General features: G+C 41.8%; 1 protein-coding gene across 1 annotated transcript; it reads right to left on the reverse strand.

Moving 5' to 3' along the window:
• Nucleotides 1–2,175: 2,175 nt before the first annotated feature.
• On the reverse strand, nucleotides 2,176–3,123 carry LOC139032027 (olfactory receptor 1f45-like). Its single transcript, XM_070458152.1, has one exon. It carries the CDS (start codon nucleotides 3,121–3,123, stop codon nucleotides 2,176–2,178), a length of 948 nt encoding a protein of 315 aa, XP_070314253.1.
• Nucleotides 3,124–22,750: the final 19,627 nt, after the last annotated feature.

Consider the following 22,750-nt stretch of genomic DNA (forward strand, 5'->3'; position numbering starts at 1 on the left):
TGACCCCTGGGCTGGGAAGATCCCCTGGAGAAGGGAATGGCTACCCACTCCATTATTCTTACCTGGAGAATCCTGTGGACAGAGGAGCCTGGTGGACTACAACCCACGGGGTTGCAGAGTCAACACGACTGAGTAAATAACACTTTCACTTTCATAACCCAGAGTGGAATGTGAAAAGTACATGACACTTCAAGATAATGGGCTTGTCTCCCCTGACCTCTCTGATTATTTTTTGATAATAGATTATCAAAAGTTATTATTTTTAATAATCAAAAATTATCTAGGGTTCACAGCTTCAATGTTACAGACAATAATAATGTCCTGGAAAATAGGCAAGAAATAAGATATAAAGAACCTGGGTTTCTGAATGCTTGAAAGGAGCAGAATCAGCCACTGACCTAGAATTCTGACTGTTGCATGAGACAGAAATAAACTATCTTGTTTGAGTCATTACTTTTTGTCTTTTTTTTGTTTTTAGCAGATGTTGTAGATGGAATTAGGTCCATTTCCCAAATTCATTTGTTGAAATCCTAACCCTCAATATTTCAGAATGTGACCTTATTTGGAAATAAGACTGCTGCAGACATAAAGGGCCTTCCCTGATGACTCAGCGGTAAAGAATCCGCCTGCAATGCAGGAGACACAGGGGACGCGGGTTCGATCCCTGGGTAGGGAAGATCCCCTGAAGTAGGAAATGACACCCCACTCCAGTATTCTTGCCTGGAAAACTCCATGGATAGAGGAGCCTGGCGGGCTACAGCCCAGGGGTCGCAAAGAGTCAGACCTGACAGAGTGACTGAGCATGCATACATGCAGATATAATTGTTAAGATGAGGTCATGTTAGAGTAAAATGGATTCCTAATCCAAAGTCACTGGTGTCCTTATAAAAAGGGAATATTTAGAGATAGACATGCACACAGGAATATGTGCATACCTGTAAAGATGAAAGCAGGTGTCTACAAGTCAGGGACGTCAAAGAGAGCTAGTAAACCACCAGGTGGGGAGAGAGGCATGGAGTAGACATTCCCTTATACCTCAGAAGAAACCAACCTCTAGTACCTTGATTTCGACTTAGGGTCTCCAGAAGTGGAGGACAACACATTTCTTTATTTAACCCATATGTTGACAATTTGTGGTATTTTGTTATAGAAACCCTAATATAGCAAATAGATTATTCATCCTAACACAAAAATTAGTATCAGAAGTGGAGTGTTCTAATCACAAAATAAAAAATTAGTTGCACTAGTCTAGTGACCTGGTGGCAAGGACCCAAATATTGCAGACTGCAAAGCTGGTGAACCTTGTTATGTCAAAGAACAATACTTGGTAATGTCATCATCTGTTATAACCCACTGGAAAGGTAGACCGTAAGTCTACTGAGTCTGTGTTTCTAGAAGTGATTGGGAAGAGTTAGAATACCACCATAAGTTGACTGCTCCTTGCTGCTTGCGGCAAGGAATCACAAGAAAGAGGTGATCTGACCCAAGAATAAGCCAGTTTTGAAAGTCAGAAATACCACATGATTGGAAGAGCCAACAACTTTCTCTTCTCTCAAACAGTTTAAATAGGGATTTTGCCTCATGCCCAAGGCTGTTATTTCAAATGACCATTAACAGAGAATGACAGAGATGTAGGTAGTTCAAGAAACCAAATAAATTGAATTAAATAGACTTAAGAACTTTGGCTAGAAAAGAACACTGAACATTGTTCCTAGCAACTAGAAGTACTAGACCAGAAGCCTGCTGTTTCTTGAAGGAACTCAGTTGCTAAAAAAATCCAAGAGTCTGCAAAACTTTACACCCTTTGAATTTTTGCCTTTGTGTCTCTTTGTTACAGCAGCTTAACCTGACCTTAACCTAAAGTAGCACTTGAATCCTGGTCTCTCTGGTTTCCAGAGTGCTTCCTTTTAACCATGATGTGTTCTTTAGACTTCAATTAAGTGCCACAAGGTCAGAGATTTTGTTTGTCCCCTGCCAGACTCTTGAAAGAGTGTAAATAGTAACCAACCAATAGTAAAATGTAACAGATATTCAATAAATATCTGTTGGTAGGATAAAGTAATAAACAAATGAACCAAGAGTGAGATGTAGGAACTATCTAAGATTGGGACTGTGCAGGAAAGTTCAGGACAGATGCGTGCTGAATTTGGACACTCAGATGCCTCAATGCTGTGGTCACTGAATAAAAACTGGCCTCCTGCTGATGAGGGCCCCCAAGGCGCCCTTTATGTCGCTGTTGCGTAGGCTGTAGATGAATGGGTTCAGCATGGGAGTGACCACAGTGTACATCACTGCAGCGACTGTGTCCTTCTGGGCTGTATGGGAAGACATGGGGCTGAAATAAACCCCAATGATGGTGCCGTAGAACAGGGACACCACAGAGAGATGAGAGCCACAGGTAGAGAAAGCCTTCCGCTTGCCTCTCGTGGACGGGATCCTTAAAACGGCAGCAAAGATGCGTGTGTAGGAGACCAAGATGCCCACAAAGGGGGTGATGGTAGGCAGGGCGCCCACAGTGTATACCATTGCATTGTTGAGAAAGGTGTCAGAGCAGGCGAGCTTCAGCAGAGGACTCAGGTCACAGAAGAAATGGGGGATCCGGTTGTGGGTGCAGAATGAGAGACGGGTCAGTAGTACTGTGTGGGTCAGGGCATTCCCAAAGGCTGCAGTCCAGGACGCTGCCACCAGGAGGCTACAGAGCTGTGGTGTCACAGACATGGCATAGTGTAGAGGGTGACAGATGGCCGCATAGCGGTCATAGGCCTTGGCGGTCAGCAGGAAGCTGTCGATGCCGGCGAACCAGATGAAGAAGAACATCTGGGCCAGGCAGCCAGCATAAGGAATCCCTTTGTGTCCTGACACGTGGTTGGCCAGCATCTTGGGGATGGTGGTGGAGGTGAAGCAAATGTCCACGAAGGCCAGGTTGGCCAGGAAGAAGTACATGGGTGTGTGGAGCCGGATGTCAGTGGCGATGGCCAGGATAATGGACAGGTTCCCCAGTTGCGTGACCAGATACATGCTCAGGAAGAGTATGAACAGCAGCTGCTGTTGCTTGGGGTCTTCCGAGAGGCCCAGGAGTAGGAACTCAGAGACCAGGGTGAGATTTGCCCCAACTTCAGCCATCCTAAATCAATCAGAAAGGAAACAGAGGAGCTGTCCAGGGTCCTGGTCAAGGTCAGCCCTTCCTTTGCACCCTGGATCTTATCCCCTCTCCTTCGTTCAGCCATTCATCAATTCTTCCCAGTCTCCTGCAGCAGAATCCCCCCACCCATGTGCTGAATCATTTCCATCAGTAAACACACCATTCATTCTGCACAGCCCACCTGCAGGGTGTCACCAGCAGGTTGGTGGACAGCTCCCAAGCACACTGACCATCTCTCACCTCTACAACCTGTGTCTCTGTGCACCAAGGCTTTATCTGATCACCGGAGCAGGCTGCAGATGGTGTAATGAGGAAGTGCTGGGAGTTGACATCCCAAGAACGACTTTTGGCTAGTGAGGGACTGGGCTTGTTGGGTGAATGTTCCAACTTCATCCCTTCTGAGTGAGGTAGCTCTGGGGTGTGTTCTCACCAGGATCCCTACTCATCCACACCTTCTTTCCCCAAACACTCACTGAGTTTTCTGGGATTATTTTCCAAATAAATATTTGCACTCAAGTTCTTGACTCAGAATCTGCTTTGGGGAGAACTCAAATTAAGATGGCTCAGTGGAAAAGAATGCATCTACCAATGCAGGAGCTGAAGGAGATGCGGGTTCAACCCCTGGGTCAAGAAGATCCCCTGGAGGAAGAAATGGCCACCCATTCCAATATTCTCACTGGGATAATCCCAAGGACAGAAGAGCCTGGCAGACTACAGTCCATGGGGTCACAAAAAGTCAGACACAATTTGGTGACTAAACAGCAACAACAACTGCAAGCCGAGTGCTTTGTGCTATACAAGATGTACAAATTTATCATTATCTTCATTTTTTATATTTATTAATATTTATTTATTTTATTGGAGTATAATTGCCTTACAGCATTGTGTCAGTTTCTGTTAGACAAAGAAGTGAATCTGCTATGCATGTGGGCTAAGTCATTTTGGTCGTGTCCAACTCTTTGCAATGCTATGGACTGTAGCCTACCAGGTTCCTCTGTCCATGGGATTCTCCAGGTAAGAATACTGGAGTGTCAAGAGGGAGGGGACATATGTATACCTATGGTTGATTCATGTTGATGTTTGGCAGAAACCAACACAATTCGGTAAAGCAATTATCCTTCAATTAAAAAAATAAATAATGTTAAAAATTAAAAAAAAATACTGGAGTGGGTTGCCATGCCTTCCTCCACAGGATCTTCCCAACCCAGGGATTGAATCTGTTGTCTCTTACCTCTCCTGCATTGACAGGTATATTCTTTACCACTAGCACCACCTGGGGATCAGCTGTATGTATACGTATACACCCCTTCCCCCCAGCCTCCCTCCCACTCCCGACCCCCCTCCCCACGCCACCTGCCTAGGTCATTACAGAAAGCTAAGCTGAGCTCCCCGTGTTACACGGCAGCTTCCCACTAGCTAGCTGTTTTCACATGGCTGTGTATATGTGTCAATCCTACTCTCACAAATTGTCCCATCTTCTCCTTCCCCTCTTGTGTCCACAGATGTGTTTTCTACATCTGCATCTCCATTCCTGACCTGGAACTAAGCTCACCTGTACCATTTTTCTAGATTCCACATACATGGGGCAATATCCAACATTTGTTTTTCTCTATCTGACTTGCTTCACTCTGCATGACAGACTCTAGAGCCACCCACATCTCTACAAATGACCCACTTCCATTCCTCTTTAGGCTGAATAAACATTATCTTCGAATTTTGAGGTTGGTCTTGGTTTCAAACAGTTAAGGTTTACTTCAGTTTTTATTGCCTGTGCCCATAGTTTTTGTCTAACTCGTAGGTGCCATGTTCTGATGATTATAAAATCAAAAGCTTACAATAAAGTATGGAAAGAAAGCATGCAGAACGAAGAGGCAAAAGTGCTTGGGTAATGTTCTTACGAAATATCACAAACAGTACTCTGCTGTATCTGTGGATGGACAGAGAAGAAATGATATTCCCAGTGAATAGCAGTCTTGGAACATCTGATACTTACAGAGGTCTGGGCAACCTGGAACAGTTTTGTGACTGTGTAAGACTCACTAGAAACTGAAGCACTAAATTTATATTTTTAGAATGAAAAACAGTTTTTTAAAAATAAAAATATGGGTAATTGGGACTTGGAGGTCCACTGGCTAGGACACCATGCTGCTAATGCAAGGGGAATGGGTTCAATCCCTGGTCAGGGAACTAAGATGTCTCATGCATGGCAATAAATTAATAAATAAACAAATAAAATTTAAAAAAAAAAACAAAAAATACAAACCAGGGTCTCCTGCATTGCATTGGATTCTTTACCAGCTGATCTATCAGGGAAACCCAGTTTATGGTGCTAAGTTGCATCAGTTGTGTCCAACTCTCTGAGACCCCATGGACTGTAGCCCACCAGGCTCCTCTGTCCATGGGATACTCCAGGCAAGAATACTGGGGTGGAGTGGGTTTCCATTTCCTGCTTCAGGGGATATTCCCGACTCAGGGATCGAAACTACATCTCTTGCATCTCCTACATTGGCAAGCAGATTCTTCACCACTGTGTCACCTCAGCCCAAAATGTAAAATAAAAAATTAAATTAGAAAGCAAAAACAAACATATACTTTTCAGAAATAAATAAAAAGTATTGAACATACAAAAGTAAATAATGAAACAGAAATGTAGGGTAATTATAGAAATGAAGAAGTGTGATATGCCATTTGAAAACCAGCAAAATAAATATCGATCCCAGGTATGTGGTGGGGGAAAACTCTTAGGGGTTCTACTACTAAATCTTAGGAAAATGAATTCATTGTTTAATGACAAGAGTAAATTTAATCTATTGGATCCTAGAAGTTGATCAAAGTATATCCATGAAGCTCTATGGAACAAATCTTAATGAAATTAAAGTGATTAAATAAATAGGGCAACTAAACCATTCTTAGGCTTCCCTAGTAGCTTAGACTGTAAAGAACCCACTAGCAATGAGAGAGACCTGGGTTTGATCCTCAGGTTGGGAAGATCCCCTGGAGCAGGGCATGGCAACTTACTCCAGTAGACTTGCCTGCAGCATCCCATGGACAGAGGAGCCTGGGGCCCATGGGCTTGCAAAGAGCTGGACACAACTGAACCGCTAGGCTCAGCACAAACCACTCCTGGGACCTAATTGCACCGAGAGGCATTGAATAAAAATCTCAGACAAGGTTATGAGACGTAGGACTTTGCTTTTAATTTTAATTCTGTTAGTTTAGTAGAAATTAAGAGAGAACTCAGCACCTTTAACAATGCTATTGTCATTAAAAGAAAAGCAAGAATTTTCGTTAAACATCCAATTCCCCAGTCTCTCCAGATCCCCCAACATGTGACATCCATCAGTAAACCACAAGTTCTTTCTAGCACAGTCCCCCTGCAGTGTTTGCACTCAGGGTTTACAGTCTAACCACTCCATTCTAACATCACCATTAATGTGTTTGTTACCAAGGCTTTATCTGATCCCGGCACTTCAATTGTATGAATGTGCTCGGAGTTACTCCAGAACACTTCTTCTATGAGACTGGATTTGGTGAAATGATTCCACTTTCATCCTTCTAGTGATATCTCTGGTGTTAGTTCCACAGATCTACTCATCCACCTTCTTCCCATGATGGCATCACTAGGTTTTGATTCATTTCCAATAAATTTTACACAAGTGCTGATGAACTTTTGGGGAGAACTTCAAATTAGATTGGTTCTCAGTGGTATGCCAATGAGATGGGAATTGCGGGTTCAATGGGCAGAGATATTCTCCAGGAAGAAATCTCCAACCACTGATTTCCCAAGACAGAAGACCTGGCAGACTAAGTTCATTCACCAAACAGTCGACAAAGTTTGGTGACTCACACACAACTCAGCATTTTGTGCTTCAGTGACAAATTAGCATTATCTGACTCGTTTTATATATGTATTTATTTCATTGATTGGAGTTTGTTAGATTGTGCATTTCTTGAAAGAGTATTTTGAATCTTTCATGGTGTATTTTTTGATCCAATCTTCTTTGCAATGCATGTCTGTAGTTTTTCCCATTTTCTGTATGGGTTCAGGTAAGTACTGGAGTTAGAGGAGGGCTATGTTACCTTGTTATTTTTGATGTTTAAACCACTTTGTCATTTGCTTCAATTCAAAATTATTTTTAAAAATCTGAGGGGTTCCATCCTTGCTTAAGTCCGTTGTCCAACCAGTATTAAGTTTCATTTACTCTCCCATTGAGTTATTCTTTTGCCATATTGTTGTTCTAAACATTCCCCAGGATTCCAGTCATAGCACCTGCTAGTCATTACAGAGAGCTAAGTGAGTTGCCCATGTTACACCTTCACAGAGGTTTTAATAGGTTTATGGTTTCAATTTACTCTAAATCCATCTTTCTTCCTTTTGTGTATAGATGTTTCTAGGTTCTGTTTCCATTCTTGACTAGGTCCCTTGTACCATTTTCTTCCCACATACTTGTTAAAATTTGTTTTTTCCATTGATACTTGCTTCACTTTCAATAATGACATACTTTCTGATACCATCATCTCTTCATTCCCACTTTCTTATTCCTCTTTGTGCCGATACACATTACTTCTGAATGAGTGGTTTGTGTATCAAATCAGTAGGTTTACTTCTCCAGTTTCATTCCTTCCTATAGTTTTGTCTAATCGAGGCATGTTCTTGTATGATTATAACAAAATTCAAAAGTGAAATAAGTCTGAGTACGTGAAAAAAACGTTGTATTGGTAATGTTCATTGAATTCACAACGACTCTGCTTTCGGGATGACGTAGAGAACAATTTGTGAATATGCATCTTGGCAAATCATGAAACTTAAATTCTCCATACTGTTTTGTCTCTTTAAGACTTCACTAGTGAGTTTTATATTTTTATGTAAGAAACGTTTGTTTTTAGTAAAATAAAAAAAGTAATTGTATCTTTGAGTGCATGGTAGAAATGTTCGTAATCATAATGGTTCATTCTGTTCCAGATTTAGTGTTATGGATGCAAAGATTTTGTAAATAAAAAATTTTATAATACCATACAAACATTCTCCTGCATTCATTGATTCTTAGTAATTCTGATCTTCAGGGTACTCATTTAAGGATCATGCTATTGCAAACACAGTTAGTTTCAACTTCTGACTCCCATCTGGTCCCCTTACCAGCTTCTTCTGCCATTGGGATACTCCAGACATGTAGAATATGGGTGGAGTGGGTTCCACCTGCTTCAGTTTCCGATTCAGGGATCGAAAGCTTACATTTTTGCACCCATAAGTGGAATGCATTCTTCACGTGTGTCATCGCCAAAATGTTTTAAATTTGAGTATAATCAACTTACTTTTCAGAATAAATAGAAAAGTATTAAATCAAATAAAATGAGAATGTAGGTAATTTGTAAAAGGTTGTTGCCTGAATACCTATAATATATCATATGGTGGTCTTTATCTAGTTTATATTTTAGGGAAATGAATTGATTATTATGCAGATATTAAATATCTTCATTTCCTGTGATAAAGTCCACTTGGCTCATGGAGACAAATCTTTATGAATATTAGTGGATTTATGTGCAACAACATTTTAAGGATTCTTGACTTAGTGTCAGAACCATGCATGATTGAGCCTGGTTCGATCTCTTTGGAAATCTGTGAGCATGCAACTTATAGTAGTCTGGTGATCCCTGGAAAAGGAGTGGGGATGGGCCCTTGCAAAGAGTGGTTCCGAAGAACGTAGCTACAAACCTTCTGTCTCGAGAGATTTTTCGGGAAAGGTTTGAAGTAGATTGGTTTTATTTATTCCTAATTTTTGAAAACAAGAATTTTAAAAGCTGCAATAGACCTAGTGGTGATCAATCACCTTCAGGTCTGTCCATCCCTTCTCATTTCTTGCCTCATCTCCTGTGCTCATTCTGGTTTCTTTGATGGTCCTTGAATAAACCAGAGATGCTCCTTCCTCAGGGCCTTTGCACTTGCTGTTCCCTCTGCTTAGAACACTCTTTCTCCCAGGATATTCTTATAGCTCTGTTTTCTACTTCTGGCCCATATGATAATATTTCCATTAATCAGGAAGGAGGAGCTATAACAAAAGTAAATTAGGTCTTGCCCTTCACGTTTCCAGTCCCAAAGAAAGGCAATGCCAAAGAATGCTCAACCTACCACACAATTGCACTCATCTCACATGCTAGCAAAGTATTGCTCAAAATTCTCCAAACCAGGCTTCAACAATACAAGAACCGTGAACTTCCAGATGTTCAAGCTGGTTTAGAAAAGGCAGAGGAGCCAGAGAGCAAGTTGCCAACATCCATTGAATCATCGAAAAAGCAACAGAGTTCCAGAAAAACATCATCTTCTACTTTATTGACTACACCAAAGCCTTTGACTGTATGGATCACAATAAACTGTGGAAAATTCTGAAAGAGATGGGAATACCAGCCACCTTACCTGCCTCCTGAGAAATCTGTGTGCAGGTCAAGAAGCAACAGTTGGAACTGGACATTGAACAACAGACTGGTTCCAAATAGGAAAAGAAGTATGTCAAGGCTGTATATTGTCATCCTGCTCATTTAACTTATATGCAGAGTACATCATGTGAAATGCCAGACTGGATGAAGCACAAACAGGAATCAAGATTGCCAGGAGAAATATCAATAACCTCAGATATGCAGATGATACCACCCTTATGGCAGAAAGCAAAGAAGAACTAAAGAGGCCTCTTGATGAAAGTGAAAGAGGAGAGTGAAAAAGTTGGCTTAAAACTCAGTATTCAGAAAACTAAGATCATGGCATCTGGTCCCATCACTTCATGGCAAATAGATGGGGAAACAATGGAAACAATGATAGACTTTATTTTTGGGGGCTCCAAAATCACTGCAGATGGTGACTGCAGCCATGAAATTAAAAGATGCTTGCTCCTTAGAAGAAAAGCTATGACCAACCTATATAGCATATTAAAAAACAGAGACATTACTTTGCCAACAAATGTCTTTCTCGTCAAAGCTATGGTTTTTCCAGCAGTTATGTATGGATATGAGAGTTGGATTATAAAGAAAGCTGAGCACTGAAGAATTGATGCTTTTGAACTGTAGTGTTGAAGACTCTTGAGAGTCCCTTGGACTGCAAGGAGATCCAACAAGTCCATCCTAAAGGAAATCAGTCCTGAATATTCATTGGAAGGACTGATGCTGAAGCTGAAATTCCAGTACTTTGGCCATCTGATGCGAAGAACTGGAAAAGACCTTTGGAAAAGACCACTGGAAAAGACCCTGATGCTGGGTAAGATTGAAGGCAGCAGGAGAAGGGGACGACAGAGGATGAGATGGTTGGATGGCATCACTGACTCGATGGACATGAGTTTGAGCAAGTTCCGGGAGTTGGTGATGGATGGGGAAGCCTGGCGTGGTGCAGTCCATGGGGTCACAAAGAGTAGGACACGACTGAGCAACTGAACTGACTGACTTCACATTGCACTTTTCTCCCCACGAAGTTTGGAGTAAAATTCCAAATCCTGGTGAAACTGCTAAGGAAAACAACATGCAGTTTCCTCAAATATTAAAAATAGAACTAGCATATGATCCAGTGATCCCACTTCTAGTTATATATCCAAAAGAAATAAAAAGGGACATCAGAGAGATACCTGTATTCTCATGTTTAGTGAAGTATTGTTTACAATACTTGAGATATGGAAACAGTGGACGAATGGATAAAGAAGATGTGGTGTTATATATATATGTATATATATATATATATATATATATACATATATATATATGCAATCGAATATTATTCAACTATGAGAAAGAAGGACATCCTGCCATTTGCAACGACATAGATATAGCTTGAGAACCTTATGATAAGTGAAATAAGCTGGACAGGGAATGACAAATACTGCATGGTATCATTTATATGTGGAATCTTAAAAAGAAAAAGTTTAAAAAAATCCTCAACTTCTGTGAAGTCTAGCTCTTGTGGACCTCCCCCATCTCACTTGTTCACTGTCTCCCAGCCACACGGGTCTCTTGGTCCAGGACTGGTCCTACCTCAGGACCTTTGCACTTGCTGTTTTCTCTGCCTCAAATGCTCTTCCTTCAGGGCTTAGCTCCAGCTTCCGTGAGTCGTCTTAAATCCTTCTCTCTCCTATAACTCAGCGCAGTGACTGCTCATTCCTCGGTCCTTGGATGACTTGTGTTCTCTGGACCTGGGGAGGGACCTTCTCGTTGAGCCCCTCTGCCTGCTGCCCTGTTTCTTTCCTCTCCTGCCCAGGGAGTCTACATGTCCTGTTTCACTTTTTTTGTTGATCCACTGACCACTTGTTGAGCATCTTCACTGAGGCATTCCCCAAGATGTGGCCAGTAATTCTGAGATGGTGACAAAGACGGAGTACCTCTGCCCACCTGCAATTCTACCACAGAGGGATTCTTTTGAAGGTGCACTCTAAGGCATGCTCAAGGAAATTTGGAAAGAGACACATCCATTCATGATAGAGGCACATCCATCAGCTACCGTTTTCCCATTTGGTAGATGTCACTGTAAGTCCCAGGTGGCGCTAGTGGTAAAGAACCCCTCTGCCAATTCAGGAGACAAGAGACATAGGTTCAACCTCAGGGTCGGGAAAATTCCCTGGAGGGTAGCATGACAATGCACTCCAGTATTCCTGCCTGGAGAACCCCATGGACAGAGGAGCCTGGCAGGCTACAGTCCAAAGTGTTGCAAAGAGTTGAACATGACTGAAGCGACTCAGTACTTAGCACACACTATAAGTCACAGAAACGGAGCAGACGTGCGACAGCTCGAACCAACCTGGATGGATCTCAAAAGCATGAGGAAGCAATCATAGAAGAATCCATGAGGAGTATTGCCATGTAAATGTAAAGCTTAAAATTCTATATGCTGTTGGTGGACACATCCTGTGTAGTAAAGATGAAAAGTGTGCTTGGAAGGGATAAAGACTTGATGTAGGATGTTGGTTATCTCAGAGATGGCAAGAGGGGAGAGGAGAGAGAGAGAGGCAAGCAGAGAGGGAGAAGAGGGAGGAGGCTAACAAGAACATGGGAGTAGGGAGATGTATGTGGATGCTTCACTTCTTAAGTTGAGTGCTGAATACAGCTGTATTCCAGTGTGAGTTATGATCTATGCTTTTTTTTTTTTGCATGCCTGATACATTACATACAACACACACACACACACACACACACACACACACACACATCATGGTCCCCATGTTCAGTTGTTCAGTTGTATCTGATTCTTTGTAACCCCATGGACTGTAGCCTGCCAGGCTCCTCTGTCCATAGGATTCTCCAGGCAAGAATCCTGGAGTGGGTTGCCACTTCCTCCTACAGGGGATCTTCCTGACTTAGGGATCCAACACGGGTCTCCTGCGTCTCCTGCATTGGTAGGCTGATTCTTTTCTACTGAGCCATCTGGGAAACCCTATCATGGTCCCCACCTATCCTCAAGGAACTCACTAGGAGAGAGAGGCCCCAGATGAGTGGGCAAGTAATGATGGATTCCACCGCGTTCTCTGGTCAAGATCACTGTCTCTCGAACTCCCATCTCAAGGGTCCAGACACACTTCTTGGGTGTCCATTTCTGCCGAGAGTGCCCAGGTCCCCACAAACCTTGTAGCAAACCCTGCTCCATGTCTACCCTCAGTCCTGTTCTTTCACTGTACCTGAGCTTAGCAGTGACCCTGCTGATTACCCAGTCACTTGGGCCAGAGGTCTGGGCGGCAGCCAGGTCTCCTTCAACACCACTCGAGTCAAACTGACAGTTTAAGCTGCTCCCCTCTTTTTCCTGACCCCTCCTCTCCTTCCCAGCACGCCACCAAATTCTTATCTTGTCACTGTTAGATTCCAAATCCATCCTTTCTCTGGTCGCTTTGGCTCCAGGCTGGCTCTTTTGGTTCAATCTCCGCAATGGCCTCTATCAGGATGAGATGACCTGCTTCTCCCTAGCTTAAAATCCTGCACTTGACCCCTATCAGTCTGCTACCAATAGCTAGCAGTTCTTTTAAAAATTTGTTTATTTTTGACTGTGCCCTTGCTGCTTGCTGTAAATAGGGTTTCTCTAGCTGCAGTGGACGGGGGCTGTTCTCTTCTTTCCGTTCATGGGCTTCTCACTGCTGTGGCTTCCCTTGGGCTCAGAAGTGCGGTGCATAGGCTTAGCTGCTCTGCAGCATGTGGGATCCTCCTGGATCAGGGATTGAACTCGTGTCTCCTGCATTGGCAGGTGGATTCTTAACCACTGGATCGCCACGGAAGCCCCTTGCTAACATTTCGTGCATCCACGTGTGCTGGGTCACTTCAGCAGTGTCCCACTCTTTGTGACCCTGTGGGCTGTAGCCTACTGGGCTCCTTTGTCCATGGGATTCTCCAGGCAAGAATACTGGGGTGGGTTGCCATGACCTCCACCAGGGGGTCTTCCCGACCCAGGGCTCGAACCCGGGTCTCCTGTGTCTCCTGCATCGTAGGCAGGTTCTTTACCACTGAGCCACGGGGAAAGCCCAGCTAACATTTCTCACATGCTTCTTTTGCACCCAGCACCAAGACAAGGAGTTCTACATGCTTCCTCTTGCTTAACCCAAGATAGACACTCTTGTAGGAAGAGGAGGCTTGGAGAGAATAACCCATTACCCAGCATTTCACAGTCTCTCTTGTTCCAAAGCTCTTAAAACTCTGCGATGAAGGACCCAGAAGTTGGAACCTCTTAGCAGGCCTTGTGCACACAGGATGCTTCCTTTTTTTTTTTTTCTAAGTTTTTATTTTGTATTGGAGTATAGTCAATTAACAATACTGTGATAGTTTCAAGTGGACAACAAAAGGACTTAGCCAGATTTACACATGTATCCATTCTCTCCCAAACTCTCCTCCCATCCAGGCTGCCGTAACATTTGCTTCCCATTTTTTTTGTACTCGTTACCCAGACTAATGAACGGAGGCTCAGAGAGGCAAAGTCACTTTCCCAAGGTCACACAGCAGGCCCGGCTGGAGAGGCACAGCCCCCCATCTTGTAGTTTCTTCTCCTGTCTGCTTCCCTCTCTCCCCACTCACCTGTGGCAGGTGTCTCCTCTGGCTTTGGAGATGCCTGGCAGGAGGTGACACAGCTTTGCTGGGAGAATTTCCTGGGCTGCCTGCCACCTGGAGGGAGGTCTCTGGCCCACAGAAGGGAGCAGGAGAACTCGGCAGAGCCCAATTTATTCTTCCATCTTGACACCTCAGGCGCAGTCCCTCGTGTCTTGTTAGGGCACCTGCTAATTGTCCGCTCCACACCCTGTCCCTGCTTGCTCGTCTCTTTGGGAAAGAGGGGACCACGTCTTGTTCTGGGCTTTTTCTTGTAGTCCTGAGCTCAGGATCAAGGTGACTCTGGGCCTCTTTGGGGGAACTCTCTGCAAGTTCTGGGCTCAGAGGACTCCCCCCAGCTCTGGGGGACCTGTCTGACTGCTAGTATATATCCTTGGCTTCCCACTGCTGGGAACAATGGTTTGCAGACATTATTTCTTTTTTAAAAAAAACTTTTAATTTTGTATTGGAGTAAGCCGATTAACAAGGTTGTGATAGTCTCAGGAGAACAGTGAAGGGCCTCAGCAATACCTATGCGTGTATCCATTCTCCCCCAAACTCCCCTCATCCAGGCGGCCACAGAAGGTTGAGCAGAACTCCATGTGCTATACAGTAGGTCCTTGTTGGTTACCGATTTTAAATATAGCAGCGTGTACTTGTCTATCCCAAACTCCCTAATTATCCCTTTCCCCCACCCTTCCCCCTCCAGCAACTACAAGTCCCCTAAGCTTATTCTCTATGTCCATGAGTCTCTTTCTGTTTTGTAAGTAAGTCCATGCATATAATTTCCTTTTGGATTCCACATATAAGGGATGCCATATGTTATTTCTCCTTCTCTGCAAAGATAACTTCTTAACTGAGGTGAGATTCACATGACATAAAATTAACCATTAAAAAGTAAACAATTCAGTGACATTTAGCACATTCACAATGTTGGGCAACCACCACCTCTGTTTAGTTCCCAAGCATTTTAACCCTCCTACAAGGGAACTTCACACCTATTAGCCCCATTTCCCATCCCCCCAACCTTGAATCCATCTCTATGGATTTACCTATTCTGGACATCTCACGTAAACGGAATCGTACAATGTATGACCTTTTGCAACTGACTTCCTTCATTTAACATAATGTTTTTGGGTTCATCTACCTTACACGTGTGTGCGTGCTCAGTCATGTCCAGCTCTTTGCAACCGCATGGACTGTAGGCTGCCAGGATCCTCTGTCCATGAGACTTCCCAGATAAGAATACTGTAGTGAGTTGCCATTTCCTTCTCCACATCTACATTCTAGCATGTGCCAATGCTTCACTTCTTTTTATGTCTGAACATATTGCACTGTATGAATGGACCACACATTGTTTATCCACTCACCAGTTGATGGACAGTTGGGTACTTTCCTCCTTTGGCTACTGTGACTTGTGCTGCTATGAACTCTGGCTCACAGGCATCTGTTGGAGCCCCTGTTTTCGGCTCTTTTGGGTACATTCATAGAATTAGGATTGCTGGTTCATCTGGCAATTGCTCTCACATTTTGGCTATTGTAAATAATGCTGCTATGAACATGAGCATACACATATCTCTTCAAGACATTGCTTTAACTTCCTTTGGATATATATATATATATACACATATACACACAACACACTCTTAAGTGGAATTGCTGGGTCATATGGTAATTCTATTTTTAATTTTGTATGCCACAGTGGCTGTACCAATTTCTATTTCCACTGATCGTGCACAAGAGTTCCAATTTCTTCCTATCCTCACTAACACTCATTTGTCTTTTTTTTTTTATTATAGCGACCCTAATGGGTGGCATGAAGTGGTGTCTCATTGTGGTTGTGACTTGCATTTCCCTGATGCATAATCACTTTGACCATCTTTTATATTCCAAATAGTTTTGAACTTGCATATCTTTTGATAAACTATATTTGAGCACATAACCCCCACTGTGTACATTTATTTAAAAACTAGTAGCATTATCAACATTATAAATTTAAGTGAAAAGGGGAAGCTATTAGGATGAAATAAACTCTTGGTTGCTTCAACCCACCCTGACAGTAATACTGTGTGCCTGCTAAGTCGCTCCAGTCATGTCTGACTCTTTGCAAAGGTATGGAGTATAGCCTGCCAGGCTCATCTCTCCGTGGGATTCTCTAGGCAAGAATACTGGCGTGGGTTGCTATGCCCTTCTCTAGGGGATCTTCCAGACCCATGGATCGAACCCATATCTCATGACTCCTGCATTGGCAAGCATGTTCTTTACCACTAGTGTCAGCTGGGAAGCCCAACAGTAGCACTAATATTAGCTAATACTTCAAGGTATCCTGGGACAAAGTTCATTATTAAGGGCCATGGATAGGAACCTTTATTACTAATATGCTTTTTGACAATTGAAAAATGTTTGACAGTTTCTGATCGCTACTGGTTTCTTTGTTATTGCCTTTCCTCCTCACACTGTGTCTAATGCAGAGGACAGACATTTTAGGAGTTGATGAGTCTCTGCCCACGGTTTTGGGCTGGCATTAGGGTCAACCTGTGTTCTTTTATGTCACAGGAATTATTTTTGATGATTGATTGAGATAAAAATGGGTAATACAACGTATAGGTCTACCTGTTTGGGCACATGGAAACTGTGTTATGCACACCAAAATAGGCTGAAAGCTAGAATCACTCTAGTAAAAATAAAAAATGTTAGTAAAGTACATATTATTTTTATTTTTTTAAACCTTTTTATTTTCAAATCATTTTAGACCCACATGAAAGTTGAAAACATAATACAGAGACGTCCTGTGTATCCTTCACTCAGTTTCCTCCAATAAAGCTTTTTACAATTATATCATTATATATATATACACATTGGAGGAGGAAATGGCAGCCCACTCCAGTATTCTTGCTTGGGAAATCCCACGGATGGAGGAGCTTGGGGAGCTACAGTCCATGGGGTCGCAAAGAGTTGGACACAACTTAGCAACTAAAACAATAACCACAAAATATGTTTACATATAATGAATTTAAATATAATAATGCATTATATACTTACATATAAATATTGTGTGTAGTTACATGATTACAGGCAGTTATAAAAACTGGCACATTGACATTGACACTATTAATTAACTAAAGACCTTATTTAGAATCCACCAATTTTAATATTCATTCAACTGCTTTGAAACGCTCTATGAAATTTTGTCACTTGTGTACATTCAAGTCCACCGCCACAGTCAGGACACAGCACTGTTCCATCATCCAAAGGAACTCCCTCATGCTGCCACTTTGTAATCAACACTCCCACACTTTCCTAACCCTTGGCAACCATAATCTGGCAGTCATAACCCCCACAATTTTGTCATTTTGAGAATGTTATGTAAATAATATTGTACAGACTTGTGACCTTTGAGGTTGGTTTCTTTTACTCAGCAAATACCCTACAGAATCATCCAGGTCATTACATGTTATCAGAAGTTTGATCTTTTTTAATGCCAAGTAGCATTTCATTGTGTGGATGAACAGCTGTTTGTTGGAGGTCATTTAAGTTGTTTCCAGGTTTTGGCTATTACAAATAGAGCTGCTCTGAATATTCATATGCACAAGCTTTCATTTCTTCAGGGTAAAGACCTAGGATTAAGATTATTGGGCTGTATGGTAGGTGTAAGTTTGTAAGAAACTGTCAAACTCTTTTCCAAACCATTTTGCATTCCCACCAGTAACCTGTGAGATTTCTGATTACTCTGCCATCCTTGCTAACACTTGATTTTGTCAGTGTTTTATTTTAACCATTCTGATAGGTGTGTAATGGCATTTCATCGTGACTTTAATTTGCATTTACCTAATGACTAACGATGTTGTACTTCTCATTTCCTTCTTTATGGATTGTCTTTGGTTACACCTACAGTGTTCAAGTCTTTGTCCTTTCTCTAATAATTATTATTTAAAAAGTCTTTGGAAGGTAAAAATGAATGCAAAATGAAAGTTCTTCATTTCTTTTACATTCTGGACCACTATACAGCATAATTCATCCTGCATTTGCAGGAATTCTTGCAAATGGAGCACTCCTAACCCACTTTCCAACTTGGTGACATTTTGTCGGAATGTTAAGAATGTGAAGCTGCTCAGTTGTGTCCGACTCTTTGCGACCCCATTTGACTGTAGCCTGCCAGGCTCCTCTGTCCATGGGATTTTCCAGGCAAGAATACTGGAGTGGGTTGCCATTTCCTTCTCCAGGGGAATCTTCCCAACCCAGGGGTCGAGACGGTTCTCCCACACTGCAGGCAGACTCCACCATCTGAGCCCCCAGGGAAGCCCTGGTGTTAAAGACAATGAATGAGATCGATGTCCTATGAGTTTAAGAAGACAATTAATTCAAATATTTATTGATTTTGTTTTGTTCAGCTTGCTTTTATGTTTCCCATCATCAAACTGTGGTTTTTAATTTTGTCTTCGGGTGACGGAACATTTTTCGAGTCTTCTAGCGCGGTGTTGCACTGGCGCCCCCGAGCGTCCGAACTGGGAAATACGCTTTGTGAGGGTGTAGATCATCCCCTGCATAATGCGGCTGAAAAGTCAACCTAAAGCCACGGTGCATGGATGTGAGAGTTGGACTATAAAGAAAGCTGAGCGCCGAAGAATTGATGCTTTTGAACTGTGGTGTTGGAGAAGACTCTTGAGAGTCCCTTGGACTGCAAGGAGATCCAACCAGTCAGTCCTAAAGGAAATCAGTCCTGAATATTCATTAGAAGCACTGATGCTGAAGCTGAAACTCCAATACTTTGGCCACCTGATGTGAAGAACTGACTCATTGGAAAAGACCCTGATGCTGGGAAAGATTGAAGGCGGGAGGAGAAGGGGACGACAGAGGTTGAGATGGTTGGTTGACATCATCGACTGGATGGACATGAGTTTGAGCAAGCTCTGGTAATTGGTGATGGACAGGGAAGTCTGGTGTGCTGCAGTCCATGGGGTCGCAAAGAATCGGAACGACTGAGCGACTGAACTGAACTGAACTGTACTGAACAGCCATGATGACCTCCCAGTTCCCCCACGCTTCTCAAAGTTGTCCTATCTCCATGAAACCCAAACTCTGACTAGAAGCAAGTGTCCTTCCTTCCCAATACAGCATTCCTTTCACACCCCTTTCTGCCTTTGTGCCTGATGTTCCCTCTTCATTTTTTACTTAATTTCTAAACTACCTAGCAGTCATCAGTATATGAGAAACCACGCAAATTTGGAGTGAACAATCAGATAAGTTTTGATGTACGATTACATCTATTAAATGGTCATTTAAAAATAATAATTGCTTAAAATAATAACTTGATAGATAACATACAAATAATTTAAAATTAAAATAATTGCAGACTTGCAGAAGATTTGCAAGAATATTACCCAGAACTCTGCATCCCCCCACCAGTTTTACCAGTTGTTAGTCTTTTTTCCCCTGCTTTTTCAAGTTGCTCTTTCTCTCACTATATATACTTATACATATATATATATATATATATATATGTTATATATATATATATGTTTATATATATATATATGTTATATATATATACATGTAATAGGGAAAGTTTAAGATATAACACTCCTTAATCCCTAAATACTTTTACTGTGTATCTCCTAAGAACAAGAGTATTCTCTTAAAAACTACAATAAATTTATCAAGTATAGAAAAATAATCATTGACACAGTTTTATTTTCTAATAGATAATCTAGACTTCAGTGTCTCCAACTGTCTCCCAAATGTCTATAATTTATAACAATATTTTTTTCTGATTGATCCAAATCCGGATCAGGTGCATCTAATTGTCATGTTTCTTTCATCTCCTTTCATCCAAACCTTTTCTTGGTTCCTCAGCTTTTCTTGGTCTTTCATGACATTGAACATTTAAAAATATTTTTAATTTGTTATTATAAAACTTTTTAATGGATACAAACATTGAAAGTTTAACAATGAACTTTAATATGTTTATCACCCAGATTCAACAGTTCTCAAAATTTTAAGAATACTTTTGATTACATTTGGACCCATCTGGACAATCCAGGATAATCTCCTTATTTTAAATTCAGCTGGTTAGCAAGCAATCCCATCTGCAATCTTAATTCCTCTTTGTCATGTAACCTAGCGCCTTCACAGGGTTTGAGGATTACAATGTGGGCCTCTTGGAGGAGGGTCGTTATTCTGCTTATCCAAGACTCAGAGACTCTATAGATTCTGATACCCTGCTATTTTTTAATTTCTAGAGTCACCCCCAAACCCATTACTGAAACACAGAAACTAAATAGGTATGGCTAGCAAGAGATATTTTACCGAAGTGTCTGATCCTGGAAGAAGATGGTTTCACATCAAAATAGGCATAAACTTCTGCTAATTTACGTTATAGAAACCTAGCGGAATATGACTGGGGAACAATTCTAAATGTTTTATATCAAGGAAGAGAGAAAGTAATGTTGGATGAATCTGCATTTATTTATATGAATGCAGTTCTCAGAACCGCTTCATGGATCACAGACTTGTCATGGCAAAGGGGCTTGCATTAACTCAGTGGAGCTATGAGCCAGGCCGTGCAGGACTGCTCAAGATGGACAGGTCACAGTGAAGAGTTCTGACAAGACTTGGTCCACTGGAGGAGGAAATGGCAACCTGGTGCTTTCAAATTGTGGTTCTGGAGAAGGCCCTTGAGAGTCCCTTGGACTGCAAGGAGATGAAATCAGTCAATCCTAAAGGAAATCAACCCTGAATATTCATTGGAAGGATTGTTGCTGAAGCTCCAATACTTTAGCCAGATGACTCATTAGAAAAGACCCAGATGCTGGGAAAGATTGAAGGCAAAAGGAGAAGGGAGTGGCAGATGGTGAGATGGTTGGGTAACATCACCGACTCAATGGACATGAATTTGAGCAAAATCCAGGAGATAGTGGAGGACAGAGGAGCCTGGTGTGCTGTGACCATGGGGTCACAAAGAGTTGGATACAAAGAGTTGGATAGCGATTGAACAACAATAGCAACAACAATGATTAGAAACCCTGAGTTCAAGTAGCCAAGAATTTTCTAATAGTTTGGGTAACAGAAACTTGGACACCACTGTGATGTACATTTAATAAGACTGAAATTCAGGAACTTGATGTGACATAAAGGTAAGAATCAAAGAGCATAGGGGAACAGGAGAGTTAAAGTATGTTTATTATGTGCAATTCTTCCACTTCTCATCATTACCCTAAACAAAAGAGGTTTCAGAGAACACCCCTTCTATTAGGAATTGAGAAATGACTTGGTAATGATGGTACGAGCATCTTTGAAACACTCTACAGGCTGGGAGTATACTTTCATTGAAAAGGGATTATTGATTTTAATGTTATATTAATATTTAATACATTAATTAATAATGCTGTATAAATATAAATATTTCCTCCACATAGAATACATTTAGAACTGCATTAGACAGTGTCATAATTTTTGCATCAGCCATAAAACATAATTTAGGTGACTCATGGAGAGAAGGAAAGTATATTTATTTATTCATAGTATTTTACCAGGTTCTTTATTTTCGAGGTTCCAAGGTTCCTTTAAAAAAATCATTTCCAGGGACTTCCCTGGTGGTCCGGTGGTTAAGAATTTGCCTTCCAGTGCAGGGGACACGGGTTTGATCCCTGGTTAGGGAACTGAAAGCCCACATGCTGTGGGCCAACTAAGCCTGTGCACTGCAGCTAGAGAAGTCGGATGTTGCAGTGAAGACCCAGTGCAGCCAACCCCCCCGCCCCCCCAAAACCTCATTTACTTGGTTTGTTCGTCTACACATTTTCTTTTTTTTTTAAATAGATTTTTAATTTATTTTTGGCCGCAGTAGGTCTTTGTTGCTGCACATGGGCCTTCTCTAGCTGTGATGCACATTGCTGGGGCCTCTCATTGCAGAAGGCCCTAGGGTGCTTGGTCTTTAGTAGCTGCAGCATGTTGGCTCAGTAGTTGTGGCATGTGGGCTTAGTTTCCCTGAGGTATGTGGGGTCTTCTTGGGCCAGGGATTGAACTCGTGTCCCCTGCATTGGCAGGCACATTCTTAACCACTAGACCACCAGAGAAGTCCTACACATTTTCTAATTTTCTTTTCTCTAGGCTGGGGAAGCAGGGGACAACAGCCATCATAATATTGTTACAGTTTATTGTGCGTTTTATGTGTGCTAAACAGTGTTAGGGACTTTTACATCTGATCTCTAACTTTAGAGCTTTTATACAAATACACACAAATGAGGAGACAGGAAGGTCTAGGAATATCAGTAACTTAAGAAAAGTACAATGGTTAGAATCATAATTAAAGTTAAGAATTGATGCCCTGAGTGAAACTTGAGAATTCTATCTATAAGAAGTTTGCACGATTCTCATTACAAAGACGTTGCAGCATCATCTATCTTTTTGAAAATTGAAGTAGAGTTGATTTAAAATGTTGTGTTAATTTCTGCTGTACAACAAAGTGATCCAGTTATACATGTATGTATATTCTTTCCTTTTTATATTCTTTTCCTTTGTCATTTATCTCCGGATATTGAATATAGTTCCGTGTGCTAAACAACAGTATCTTTTTGTTTATTC

Source organism: Odocoileus virginianus, chromosome 3, assembly GCF_023699985.2.
Source record: "Odocoileus virginianus isolate 20LAN1187 ecotype Illinois chromosome 3, Ovbor_1.2, whole genome shotgun sequence".
Lineage (NCBI taxonomy): Eukaryota > Metazoa > Chordata > Mammalia > Artiodactyla > Cervidae > Odocoileus > Odocoileus virginianus.

What these genes read in the sequence shown, in the direction of transcription:
- LOC139032027 (XM_070458152.1), bottom strand. Translation starts at nt 3,123, where the DNA reads ATGGCTGAAGTTGGGGCAAATCTCACCCTGGTCTCTGAGTTCCTACTC.